The sequence below is a fragment of the Podarcis tiliguerta genome (genome assembly GCF_965153285.1).
Source record: "Podarcis tiliguerta genome assembly, chromosome: 5".
Classification (NCBI taxonomy): domain Eukaryota; kingdom Metazoa; phylum Chordata; class Lepidosauria; order Squamata; family Lacertidae; genus Podarcis; species Podarcis tiliguerta.
In genome coordinates this window covers 65,033,379-65,045,902 of record NC_139538.1, presented here as the reverse complement: position 1 = coordinate 65,045,902, position 12,524 = coordinate 65,033,379, and the positions used below count along the sequence as shown (strand labels likewise).

General features: G+C 38.6%; 1 protein-coding gene across 24 annotated transcripts in view; it reads left to right on the top strand.

The window, feature by feature from the left end:
- The window catches only part of PCDH15 (protocadherin related 15), a 609,044-nt gene that overhangs the window by 538,743 nt on the left and 57,777 nt on the right, over window positions 1-12,524 (top strand). For all 24 annotated transcript variants that reach the window (XM_083441352.1, XM_083441358.1, XM_083441371.1 and 21 more), the window contains one exon: window positions 2,685-2,812. In XM_083441352.1, coding sequence (XP_083297478.1) covers window positions 2,685-2,812 — 128 coding nt within the window. The remainder of the gene's footprint in view (window positions 1-2,684; window positions 2,813-12,524) is intronic.

Here is a 12,524-nt window from a genome sequence, read left to right as displayed (position 1 = left end):
TCACACTTTATTTTCTTTTAAGAAACTCTTTTCCTACTGCCCTTTCCCCCTCCTATTCCTTCTAATAAGCCTCTAGAACACAAACAACAGAGTTGTGGTAATACTGCTCTCCCTTGATCGATAGTTATAAGGATTACTGAGGTAGTATGTGGCAAGTCATTAGGAAACCTCTAAAACAATATATATATGGTTTGTTGTTGTTATAGTTAAAATAAAAATTGACCTTTATACCTTGTTTAAAAATTGGAAGCATCTTGGTGATTATGCAAATATCAGTGGGGAGCACAACTGCAAATAGGGTTTTTTAAAAAATACATTTATCCCATTTTTCTTCAAAGGAACTCAAGGCACCATCTTCAATTTATATTCACAAGAACCTTGTGAGGTAGGTTAGACTGAGTAACAGGCTCAAGGTTACCCAGTAGGTTCCATTACGCCACATTGGTTCTTGTGAAAGTGCAGAGGTGTGCTCTGCTGGTGTGCCACAATCTCCCCCCTCCCCCTTCCTGTTTACTGTCAAATCAAGAACAGCAAGCATTATTGAAGAAATCTTTAATTTACATTTTAAATATATTATGCAAATTTCTGCTGTCCAGCAAGCATGGAACTTAAATTAATCTTTACTCCTGGAGTAGTCTGCCAATAACTAGCAATTTACAAGCTCTGCAAATCTGGAACATTTATATAGATTATAATTGTGCAAAATACTCTTTCACTGCATAACTGAAGTAAAGGAACTGCTGAGAACAATTCACTGCCGTAGTTCTAACCTAGCAGAGCAATTTTAGCCACTGCTGAAGGCTGGGAGATGGGAGTTCTGATGGAGCCAAGAGATCCCCAGTATGCCCATAGAAAGATTCATAGGTGTAGATTTATGACTGGCAGTAGGAGCTGAAATAGCATGTGTCAGAAGCAGCCTTGGATGCTCTGAATCCAAAGTCCATTCATTCCTGCAGTATGCCTACAAAACAGACCCCCAAACTATTCCAGCCTAGAGCTACCAAAGGTATTTTCCATTACGTTGGTGTCAATAGGTAGGGAAACAGTCACAAAGAAATAAATTGCAGGGAGGGAAAGGTGCAACTGTCTGCAACAGAAAATTATAGAAGCATCACCTTGTGGTGATTTAAAACAAGACCTGTAGACATCAACAAAGAAATTGAATAACTGGATATTCTGCTGAGGTATCACCAGTTCCTTGTTTATCTTCTCATGCATATAAAGCATGAGATTCCATTTTCTTATGAAGTTATATTTTTTTCCAATGGTTGGACTTCAAAAGATGTCATATTGTTGACACCTTGGCCAATATAGGAAGTGGTTTCTGTTCCAGATACAGCTATGGAACTCTTTTCAATACGGTACTCAAAAAGAAAAGAGACCAAAATAATCAGGGTGACGGATATGAAGAAAACATGCCCCATATATAGCAGTATAAAACAGCCATAACTTGCCGTCATGGAAAAGAATCAACTCTGAAAGGAAATCATTTCTCACTGGCAAATGGGATTTCTTTCAGCAAACTGACTTTTCACCGTTTTCGACAATGTGTCAACTTCTTTGATTATGGAGTCTGAAAGTGATGTGGGGTTTTTTTTTGGGGGGGGGGGGAGTTAGATTACTATGTACTTTTCATATTGATGTTCAGGCTTTGTGCTCTTGTGGCCCAAGGTTACCAGAAAGAAAGTTCTTTCAAATCTAAGATCTATTATTTGGCTGCAGTGAGTTTGGTATCCATTTTATTAGTACGATTACTCATATTCAGTTCAAGCTGGGAACCAAATTGTAGTTACAAATACAAGGCTAGATTTCATTTGATTAGATGCCTCAGTCTATGCATTGATGATGATAGAGTTCGTAGCCATATCATTCAACCTGCTACCTTGCTATATTATGAGGCAAAATTTCCCATTCCTAAGAGATACCTACCAAGACTTTCATATGACAGAGAGTCATAAATACATGCTGTGACTAGTCCCACATCAATCTCTTTGCTTTGTCTCACTAAACACAAACCCCACAAATCCTACCACCTTGTTTCTTCTTCCACTCAATAATGGCTTCACCTTTACCACTTTGCTACCCTGCCCTCACTCCTTGTTGTGAAATGGTCTCTGTGTGATTAACAACCCAACCATGTGAAATTCTAGTCTGTTTTCAGAATGAACTGCAGTCACTGCAATATCAGTGCCCTGTCACGACTGCTGGCTCATTTTGGAGGAAAGGTGGAATATACATTTAATAAATAATAATCATGTGCCACATCAGTAAAATATTGTGGCCCTTGAAGTGTGGATCTGTGCAGTTGCAGCAGGCAATAACTACCATGACCATGCTCATATGAGGGGCAGTGATACCACCCAAAGTCATTCTGGAGCTAAAGAAAAGGACAAAGGAACATTTCACCTAAATGCCGTTGTGGGTGCCGTTCCATGCAGTTGAGGAAACATTATATAATGGAGTTGCATAGGCCAGCAAGTCTCACACAGAATACTATTTTAGCAACGTTGGCAGCAAGCCACTCTATGCAATGTGCACAGTGTACCTCTGCAGGCCTTTAAGATCAGGGCATTAATGCTACAAATTAATTTCCTTCCATTATGTGTCTCTTTTCAGAAATGCTGATTACTTAAAAGCACTCAGTGTGTAGCCAAATTCTTCTAATTCCTTGTGTTTTATTTTAGGTAATACTGCCAAGGTGTTCATTGAAGTACAGGATGAAAATGACCATGCTCCTGTCTTCACAAGAAAGCAATACATAGGAGGCGTGTCTGAAGATGCTAGAATGTTTGCTTCCGTGATGAAAGTGAAGGTGAGAATTAAACAAGCACATGGCTGAGGTCAAGAGTCCTGTATTTTGGATGTCTAAATATTATATGTTCATTTAGATGTCCTCAAAAGGTGCAACTATGTAAAGCAAATCCACCTGCCTATTCTAACACTTAGCTTTGAGTCTATCAGGATGCGAAGATGCCATTTGGTATGTATACAGATATTTTGTTATTTATGGGTGTGAAGGTTTGCTTGTGAAAAGAAATTTCAGAACTGATTCAATATACAATTATTTTTAATTCCTAAAGTATAAATATTCATTTATACTTACTATAATTATACATTATTATAGTATTATTATAGTATAGTATAATTAATACCACAATAATACTTTTTAAAGGCATGCTTATGTGTCAGTCCTGATAGTCCATTCACATGTGCAGAGAGGAGGTGCTAGGATTTTGGTACTGGCATGAGATTCTAACTGGTGGGCATGGGCTAGCCCATGGGAAATTGCAGCTCCAATGCAGCAGCAGCTGACACTACTGTTACATTGACTTGTCCTTTCTTATAGTTCCACATAGAAGCACTTGCCCTGGTGTCTTTGGTGGTGGCGGTGAGATAGGCACCAGAGGCATGGCAAAGAGTTTGAACAGCTGTCCCCAGTCTTGGAGCTTTTCTTTCCACCATCTTTTGATCCCTGAAGGAAAAGCACTTTTCACATAGCAATACTGAATCATAAAATTAAAATAAGGCTTTAATCCAAGCATCCATACTTGCATGTTAACACCATCAAAATCAGTAAGAGTTGCTTCAGAGAAGATGGCATGGATCCCAAGAACCATGAATGCAGTTAATTTCATGGAAAGGGATTTTCTTATCCCTGACTCCCCTCCTTCTCCCTCTACAGCCATCTTTACCCTTGAAAAACCTCTCCAGAGAGTTGAGAATATTACGGGAGATATTGGGGAAGGGGGTGGGTCCGAATTGGGCAGAGGTCCTTTCTACTAAGGCTGTTATCTAAAAATATTTTTTGACTATTTTTCTATACATACAAAAGCATAAAATTGCCCTAAAATCAGATTCACTACTTGATGTTTGTATACATTTTAAAAACTTGTATACCAGGGTGTTGCATTTGAAGGGAGTAGGGGGAAAGATAATGCAAAAAGTACCATATAAGCAAGTATGTTTATGAAGAGATTACATGTGACTAGAATACACTTATGTGTGTCCTTTTCTATCTTCCTCATCTTGCATTTTGTGCAGTCAACATGGGGAAGAATCTAAATTGCTGACAGGTTTGTTGAAAAGTGTCCATGGATGCCTGGCCTACCAAGAATTCTCTTATTTGGACCTGATTTAGGGAGCTAGAAATCTAATGGAGAATGACAGCAGTTTATTAAAGAGGCCCATTATTTTCCCTCAAGGTAGTTCTTCATAATGTTAACTCAGAGGTATTATGGTTAGGTTAAGATTTAGAGGAGGGGAAGAAGTAAGCTCTCATCATTTATATTTTCTCACCGTCTCTGACAGTAGCAGCAGGAGACAGGAGGCCTATTGGGAGGAAATCTACATCCAGGAAAGCAAACCCTGAAATCAGAAAGGCTAAGCAGGAATCATTATAGCTTAAGAAGTGGGCAGAGGATATTAGGAGTACTTGATTATCCATAAATGTGCTATAGAAATGTACAATCACTGGATTGACTATAGTCAGAAGAATAAAAGTGCTCGTATCACAGAGAATTAAACTACTGTTGTAATTTCTATTTACAGCCAGTCTATAGTTATAATTAGTTGCCATAAAGAAACCCATCAGTTCCGTCCTCTTGCTCACCAGTGTAAAAAGAATGAAGGCATTTCTTATCCACAGAAATGTGTTCCATTAACAAAAGATGGCTGAGCCAACTTTGGCTGAATTCGCTTGCAGCCCTATACATGATTCAGTTCAGTGGAACTTACATCTGAGTAGACATGCATAGAATTGCACTATTCATTAGTAAAAGCCCAGCTATCATCTCATACGTCACAAAGGTGGGCATCTTACTATAGTGGGTTTTGTTTCTTTCTTTGTTTTATTTTAGATTTATGACTGCTTCTTTCTGTATCTAACTGTCACCCAACTTTCTTTTTAACCCTAAAATAATGACAATGATTATGACCATGCCATGCCTCTGATGTTGGCCACTGTATCATCTACTGCTTTATACCATTTAATACCAGTTGCTGAGTACCACAAGTGAGGAGAGCACAGTTACACACAGGTCCTACTTGTGGGATACCCATAGGCATTTAGTTGGCCATTATGAATACAAAATGCTGGATTAGGTGAGCCTCTTACGCTCTGTCTAATTTTTGAACTCTTACATCTGACCTTCCACATTTTGCCCTATAGACTTTTACAGAATTTAGCACTCTAATCCTAAATTTGTTTACCAAAGGAATAAACCCTTCTGAGCTCAGTGAAACTCACTTTTGAATAGCCATTCTTAAAATTGCAAGTAAATAATCCAAAATATAGGTTGACTTTATTCCATCCCAGAAGCCATTACAGTAAAAAGAGAGAGAGAGATTTTGAATCAACCATTGAAACAGCAATCACAAAACAACCTTAACTGTATGAATATTCCATGTTTATACAAAAATCATCATACACTTCCATTATGTAGGGAAAAGAAGATCAATTTACTTGATCCGTGAAGTGCATTTTCCGAGTTGATTGACTTTCCCCCCTTCCAAACAGTAAGTCTTTTAGAATGAACGTTACTGTAAATGAAAGTTGTATCTGTACCTTTTCCAAAGAATTGTCTCTCTAGATAGGCAGCAAGAAAGTACAGATCAACTAAACCTGCAGGTTACATAAAATCATGAAATGAATAACAACCCTGCAGTTTATTTCTCCTTCACTATTGCATAACATTACAAGGCAGCAAATGAAAAGAAAGCAAAAAGTAACTATAAAATACCCTGCCATGTTTATGGGTCTAGACATAAGTTAAGTTTTATGTAACTAGACTACAAAAATAGTGTTCTCGGAAAAGAAAAAGGACATTTCTGGCTTAAAATTTCTTTAAAGTTCTACATTGTAATTTAGGATTCTGAATTTCATAATTGTCCTCATTAAATTGGAGAAAGCAATATGCTTAAAATCAAGTCAAGCCTTTCAACTAATGTCACTTTGACCCTGAAGTTTAAAAATTGCATTAATACCAGTATCAAAGAAATTCATTGCATACTTATAGTTAGTTTTGAAGATGCTTGCATTTGAATGTAAAAGCAAGTCATGCCATTGTAAATTTAACAGCAAAGATCATTAAATGTGCATGCTTTAAAATAAGATGTAAGGGGAAAGGTACTTGATCTTTTAATGCGCAAGAGGGATGCTCCAAAACTTTGCTGACGTATGGATGTTTCCTTCTTATTGCCATTACTATGAGTTTCTCAGCAGTAAAACAGCAGGTCATTGACAATGATAAATCTAAGCAAAAAACCGAATACAACCAATTAGGAAATATAGGCATTGCCGCAAATTTGTGGGGAGTTTTAACTCTTCCAAAGCTTGCATATAGTGCATTCTGAATAGAGCTGTTAACCCTCAGTTGGGCTATTTATTCATTTAGGGAAAATAAATGATAAAATACAGTTAGTTTGGAAGTGCCTTCTGTTGAATTTCTGCAGATGAATTTTATTTAGTTGATGAAAGTTAGATCACAAATTTTGAAGTAATTATTTATACTGATTAAGATTTGCCTTCCATAATTAATATTTTTTAAATCGTACTTCACAACAGGTAAAACATCTCTGCATTCAAAGATAGAAACATAGCAAGTAAAAGTATTCACAGATACGGCAGTCATCACTAGTATTTTATCAGGGTAGCGGAGGCACAGGAGCCACTTTTGCAGTATTGTTAGCCTGGGAAATGAGACTCGGTGTAGCACTGGATATTCAGATCTGTAGGAATTTAACATACTGAGTTAAATGCCTGTTTCTAAAATGCCTGTCCCTTGTTGCATGGCTATTTTACTTCAAGTTAAAAAGTTGCAAGAACTTCTTCATTCTTGCAGTAGGCAGTATTATGATGAATGCACAAGGGAGATCTGCTGAGTAAGAAGGTATCATTTTTACATTGTGTGTTTTCTAGTAGATTTGTACTTTGGAGGCTCACGAAAGTATATATATATAAAAGCCAAACTGAGATCAAGAAAGCCAGAATTAAAGGGGACTGGGAAGGAACAATACAGAGCGAGGTGACACATTGAAGAAGTAAAACCATTAATAATGAAGGGCAGTATGAAAGACAAATGGAGGCTGTAGCTGCCTTACCTGAGAAAAGGAATGAGGGTGCATTGTGTGATTCATGACACTTGCTGGGAATTTTAGGGGCAAAGGATGGATTGGGTTTAAGAAAAATGTCCAGTATATAGAGTGGCAACTGGCAAAAAAAAAAAAAAAAAAAAAGCAGGGGCAAAAGAATGCTTGGAGACAAAAAAGTATTCTGGAAGAAATTGTAGCAGCTTGGAACAAAAGCAGCTGAGCATGTGGCACAAGTATCCAGGAAGCAATAGAATTCCTATGCAGACAAGCCAAAGCTCAAACAGGACACGGCAGTAGAGAGTATTGCCATTGGTAAAAGACAAAAGGTCAGGTTTGTGCCATCCATGAATTAGTCAGCCTGGACACTTCTTACTGCCTTCCTGAAAAGCCCCAAGTCACCAGACCAGATTCCACCATCAGCTCCACAGTTCCAACTTGCAACCCCAAATTCCAGAGGGGAAATCACAAAGACACAAGGCTCCTTCCAACCACCTTTCTGTTGAGCATCTATGATTATTTGTCTTCATGATGCTTTTCAGGTAAAGGTAAAGGGACCCCTGACCATTAGGTCCAGTCGTGGCCGACTCTAGGGTTGCAGCGCTCATCTCGCTTTATTGGCCGAGGGGGCCGGCGTACAGCCAGCATGACTAAGCCGCTTCTGGCAAACCAGAGCAGCACACAGAAACACTGTTTACCTTCCTGCCGGAGCGGTACCTATTTATCTACTTGCACTTTCAAACTGCTTTCAAACTGCTAGGTTGGCAGGAGCAGGGACCGAGCAACGGGAGCTCACCCTGTCATGGGGATTCGAACCGCTAACCTTCTGATCAGCAAGTCCTAGGCTCTGTGGTTTAACCCACAACGCCACCCGTGTCCCTGCTTTTCAGGTAGTCATATGCAATTCTGCTTTCAAGGGGAAGAAGAAAAAACTGTGTTGCAAACGAAGCTACAATGTTGGAAACAGCCCTGAATTCTGAGTAAACACACTTAAAAGTGCCCTGTAAGTCACTGAATAAATTTTAATTGAAAAGCACTATAAAATGTTCCGAATCAATTTCTTGCATTTTTCTTTTGTATTTAGTTACCCCTCTATCATTCAGCTTGGAGTAAAAAGTTTGGGTCTTATTGGTATGGAATGCATTTCAAGTTTTAAAGTGTGTAATTTATACGAAGTTAAAAAGACAAGCTCTTTAGGCTTGTGCACACTTCAAGTCAGTATAAACAATTTTCACTATAATTAGTGTCACTTTAATAGTCCTGGATGATTTAGTTATTGTAGTTATTAAGTTTTCGGGTAGCAATTTATGTGCATCATATCAAATGTGCCACAGCTGCATGCTTGTAAATTGATCTTCACTTGCCACAGATGTGTGTGTGTCTGTTTTGTCACAAATTCATGAAAAATGACTTCAGTCTGATGAGCAATAATCTAGGTAGAAATTAATCCCTGAAGTTTTTAATCCTAAAAATTGTTATATAGCCTTAATGTTTGTGCAATAATTGTAGGCTCCTATTTGTCACATATAAATATAATAACGAACCAGAAATACAGCTCTTTGTATAGCATTATTTAATCTCTCCTGCTAAATATTATTTGAACTAAGCAAAGAAACAAAAATCATCAACAAGTGCAATTAAATTAAAATGGAACAAAAATAAAACAGGGGGGTTGTTATGTTTGAGTATAAAATGAAAGTAGATCTGTTATGTCCTTGCTGTGTCTTTTAGTGGCGCAAATTTGACCACAGGTCTAATACTGATTATTCAGTTTATTTTTTGATACAGACATCAAAGGGAAGAAGTGAAAACAATGCCTTAGGAAAATGTTCTTTGTACAAAATAAAAATAAAATTGGGAAGGCTCATAGGAGCCAACTCCTGGGAGCTGTGGGGTTGGGCTCCCCCAAAGTTGGTGGACATTCCCATTCAAATAGTGTGTGCGCACTGTGTCATGTGATCAATTATGTGGGATGGGGCTTACCTGGGCTCCCACAATATTTTATTCAAGTTGGCACCCCTGGGAAGGCTACAGAAACTACCTTGTTCAAAATTCTTAAAATAATTTCACAAGCAATATTAATAGTTGTGAAATATATTTTGCCTTTGTAATCTGAATCTGAAATTAATTATTGGGGGGGGTGAATTTGTAAGAAACTCTGCAGGCAGTTGTCTTCTTCATCACAAGCAATATGATTGTTCCTTGGATATCATAAAGGTATTAGAGACCCCATACCCCTCAGAGAGGTACAGTTTCCAGAGTGGTTTAACAATCAATCCCTCTTCCTAGAGAACTCTGAGAATTGTAACTCTCTTGTGGGGGAATATAATATCTTGATCAGGAGGGAGAGAGGGGAACATTTTCTGGCCAGAAGTCCAGATCTTAATCTCCCCACCCCTGGCAGGCCAAATCAGATTGTCAGGATTGGAAGCACAGCGCTGGGGCTGTTTGAAAGCCCTTTTGCAAACAGCTCTGCAATCCAGAGGTTCAAAGCACAGATTTTAACATTAGTTTCAAATGGAAACTGTTTGCCAGTCTTGGAGCAAAGCATACTTCCAGCACCCATCAGCACCTTGCTTCAGCAAAGAAACAATTGGGATGTCACCTTAAGCTCCTGATAGCTCCTTTGAAATCCTGTTGTTGACTGCCTCATGCCTGGTATCCTGTGTGATGGCAAGAGTAGGACCCATGCGTGTGACTTACCCAGATACAGACTTGCAGGCCAAGTAGGGAGGCCTAGTGGCCAGGGTGCCCCACCCTGATATTGAGATAGAGATTTGCTATAAAAAGTCAGTCATCAACAGAACGAGTTGCTTTAGAACTGTATCTATCTTTCCTTGACAACCTTTGTTATAATTCCATTTCTTTAGAAATTTCACATTAGAGCAGCTGTTCCTTTTTTACTATCATTCTAAGGCCAAATGTTACACCATGCATTTTTGTGGTGAATAAGTAAATTAAATATAAACCAGCAATAATTGCAGCTATTAATCTATGGGGTTTGAAGCCTGAGATTTACTTAATATGATATGATTTTAGTGCTTTGCATATCAATTGTGTTTTCACATACCTTTTGTTTCCCTCCACATTATTTAGTCCTATCTCTTCACTCTTCTCAACTCCTTAATTTTGCTCTAAAAAGAATAATTAACACATGTTATCTTGTGGGTGATTAATTAAAGGAGCGAGCTTTCAGTTCAATACTGTTGTCATGTTGCTTCACTGCTTTCCTGAGCGTTAACATCTGGTTATAACATGGCATACTGGCATTGTTTAATTTTTGTCCAGTTTTTTTATATATCATTTCTCCTGACCTCACGAGGCGTAACAGGAAACCAAAATATGTTCTTTATATTATTCCGTTTTTACTTGGGAAAAAAGGCACTAGTTTTCTCAAACCTAGGGCTGCCATATTTCAAAAAGGGGAAATCTGGGCACAAAAGTTGTCAAGGTGTTGGGTTTGGTTTGTTTGCAAAATCTCAACAACAAAAAATGAAGTTTTTAAGCCAAGTCCAGATTTCCCTGGACATTAAAGAGATTTACACTCGGGGGCGCTGTTTCCAATGGATGGCAGCCCTAGTCAAACCGTATCCCTGGCAACTCTAAGGTTCCAATTTGAGACTTATCAGTAGCCTTGGGTTCATCTTATGCCCTTGCACAGGTGAGGAGCAGGCCTGATTGTACTAGGATTGTGGTGGTAGCTTGCAAGTAGTGGTGTGTGGACAGTGGTTCAGCTGCATCATGGCCAGGGAAGGCCACACCCCAGGAGCCAGTAAGTGGCACCGGTGGGCTCTAAGGGCAGGGAGCACACCAGAAGGATAAATGGGTTTCCTTCTGCACCATAATTGAGGATCTGATTGCGGGGCTATGGGATTTTTGTCACCAGTCTCCCCACTCACCCTCCCCATATTAGATGGTTTTAATTATTGTTATGGACAGGTGTTGCCCATATGTATTACACACAGAGAGAGAGAGAGAGATGGAAAGTAAGCCATGGGACTAGCTGTCCATGAAAATGCAAAAGTGTACAGTCTCCCCAATTTGGTATAATAAGCAAATCGCAGCAGAGGAATGGGTAGCAGGGCATAGATGTGACCAAATGTAGTCATGTGTATTTCCATTTTGTTATAATTTGGAGTGAAAGTGGCAGTGGCTGAACAAAATGGCAGTATTGTTTTAAAAGAGAGGAATTCCAGGATATAGTAGAAATACCGCATTTTGAACTTTGAGCTAGGCTTCTAAGACACTTTTAAGAAGCTATAGCTTCATGAAATTCTTTCTGATTTTGCAATAAAAATCATATCAAAAAGTTAAGGGGTGATACAGTTTGTCTATGTCACTTTAGTAATGCATTGCACAATTATTTTGGTTTTATTGAGTCTGTGAGGACTACTGTACTGACCTATCACCTTACCTTCTCTGTGGACTCAGCAAAATGTTGCTCAGGGGCTGAAGACTGCTGAAAATTTATCATTTTATTAGCAGTGACAGCCATCAGTTGCTAACCATTTCTTTTTCTCCTTTTAAGAAAGCAAGCTTGAGTCAAACTAGCTACTTAAAGCAAGGAGGGGGACGAATAAACTATCACCAGTCCTTTTGTGCATTGCAGCCTTCCTCATAGGGTCATTCTTAATTTTAGTTCTAATATACTGAGGGGGCTCATAAAACGAATAGGCTTTCCTAGTCAACATTAGCTCCACTAAAGCAGATGGCAAATTCAGATGTTTCCAATCACAGTTTCCGGCAAAATATAATAGCTTTTAAAACAAGATCACTTTTCTCCCTGCAGGAACTGACAGCTTGATGTATATGTTCAGTTTTAAAAGCTACATCTGCTGTCCCAGTATTTTTAACACTTTGACATTAGTGCCTTGTCTCACACATATAGTTGTGAGTAAATTTGTTCTCACTTTTAGATGTTCTTTATACTCTTCTTTTTGCCTTGCTTTGACCCCAGTTAAAATACCACTTGTTTCCATCATTGTATTGTGACTATCTTGGTTGTCCTGATAGGTGGTTTTCCAGCTATAAATTCCCGATAACAACTTCTTCTTTTGAGTAATCTTAGTGATCCACAAGGATGACTCATCTACAAGTGTATGTTCTCCAAGAGCAAAAACTAAACTCGTCCTTGTAAGCTTCCATGCTAATACAGTATATGTCTTTTACAATAAGTGTCTGGATGGTATTTACTACTTTCAAATTCTGAGTTCCACACGCTCACCTTGTTTCAACTCTGCTGAGATTAGGTTTCTCCCACCCCTGCATTATAAAGAGAACATTGGAACCTGCTGTATTTGCAGGTTGAAAATAAGAGTAGTATTGGAGACGCACTTTGTGTTCTTGGATGTTTGCTTCACTGAGACATGATTCAGGCAGCCACATAAAGGTTTCTGGCCATGTAGGATTGGGTAATGGCAACATGGGGCCCTAAAACA